General features: G+C 38.0%; 1 protein-coding gene across 1 annotated transcript; it reads right to left on the bottom strand.

Moving 5' to 3' along the window:
- On the bottom strand, positions 1-999 carry LOC122149066 (myosin heavy chain, fast skeletal muscle-like). Its single transcript, XM_042778350.1, has 4 exons — positions 970-999; positions 451-618; positions 215-371; positions 1-32 (listed from the first exon to the last, which is right to left on the bottom strand). The coding sequence occupies exons 1-4, from the start codon at positions 997-999 to the stop codon at positions 1-3; spliced, it is 387 nt and encodes a 128-aa protein (XP_042634284.1).
- Between the last annotated feature and the right edge of the window lie 719 nt (positions 1,000-1,718).

Genomic DNA, 1,718 nt, shown 5'->3' with positions numbered 1-1,718 from the left:
TTATGTAATCAGGATAGATTGATTCTCCCTGTCTGAAATAAGTTCATAGTGTTATTTTATGTTAAACCACTAAACACCTTTTTTTTATTTTAATTGTAAATTTATCAAAATATAGGCAGGCTCATGTTTAACACAATATAAGCACTTTTCTAAGATGATCACATTCTTTTTTATTGGTTTGCAAATTGGATTGAAAATTTATATCCCCACTTACCAGTGAGCATGAACTGGTAGGCGTTGTCAGAGATGGAGAAGATGTGAGGTGGAGCTTCAATCCTCTTTTTGCCTCTGTATCCAGCCACAACAACTGCGTCGTACACTGGGCGCCACTTGTATGGATTGACAGTGACGCAGAACAAGCCAGAGTAGGTCTGAAACGGAGATAGATAGTCCAGTTTTACAATGCTGCCGTCCCATACTAGGAATAAAACATGATTGATTTAGACTTACGTAGATCATCCATGCTGCGTAACGCTCTTTGAGGTTGTACAGCACAGGAGGTTCTTTGAGGTGGGTCATCATGGCCATGTCCTCAATTTTGTCAAACTTGGGAGGATTCATGGGGAAGATTTCAGCTTCAAAAGGGGTGTTCTGAGCCTCGATTCTCTCTCTTTCTGGCTTCCGGAGGTAAACGGCCGCCGGCCGAAACACTCCATTTCACCATCTCCCATGATTGTAGTTTACTGTGACAAAATTTAAAAGAGAAAAACAAATAAAAAGAGAATGTGGTACTATAGATCAGTGGTTTTCAAACCCTGAGACTTAAAAAATGGGTCACCAAGTTGATTTAAGGAAAATGTATATACAGTATTTATTGAATGTACTGTTACTTCCTGTACACTCAAAAATCTGGGTGTTATATTAGACAGCAATATGTCTTTTGAAAATCATATTTTTCTCCATTTTACAAAACACAGCGTTCTTTCATCTTACCTGAAACATTGCAGAAAAGCTACGAAACCTTCATACCTGTTCTGATGCAGAAAAGCTGTCCTGCATCATGCAATTCATGACCTCTAGACTGGACTATTGTAAGGCTCCCAAACTCCCTAAGGGAATGGACTTTTTGCCTTCCTGATAATGTTCGGGGGCTTTTTCGCATTTGGCTCCCAAACTCAGGCTCAGACACACTCTCTCTGTTTAAATCTAGATCAAAAACACATCTCTTTGGCTAAGCATTCAAATAATGCATCTCATAACCATGTACTGCAGTTATAGCTGAGGAAATGTGCATTATTATTCTTTAGCTTGGGTTAAACAAATTAATTTTACTTGGTTGGAACAGCAGCTACGGTAATAATGTCTCTGTATGTTTCTCTGTTTCTGCTGGGATTTACATCCCATGGTAACTAGGATTTACACAAGCTCCAGTCTGGATCCAGAACACCTGAGAAGAGATGATGCTGACCCCCTCAGAGGACCTCAGATGATGCTAACCCTGAAACAACATACAGAACTACCACATTTTGCTACAAGTTTGAATGTATCATATAATAATTGCTGTTAATAGTGTTCATCGTCTGTTTGATTACGTCTTTAATTTATTTTCCCGTATATTTCTGCAATATGTACATTAACTGACAGTCACCACTGATAATCTACTACTAAATATATTGTAGAAAACGATTTCTGTTGTGAAAACGCTATACAAATAAACTTGAATTGAATTATAAAATAAAGGTATGCAACAAAGTTCAAGACTCAGGGAAGAAGAAAGT

The sequence above is a fragment of the Cyprinus carpio genome, chromosome A20, assembly GCF_018340385.1.
Source record: "Cyprinus carpio isolate SPL01 chromosome A20, ASM1834038v1, whole genome shotgun sequence".
Lineage (NCBI taxonomy): Eukaryota > Metazoa > Chordata > Actinopteri > Cypriniformes > Cyprinidae > Cyprinus > Cyprinus carpio.
The sequence above is the reverse complement of the archived record's forward strand: the minus strand, read 5'-3'. Positions and strand labels throughout refer to the sequence as shown.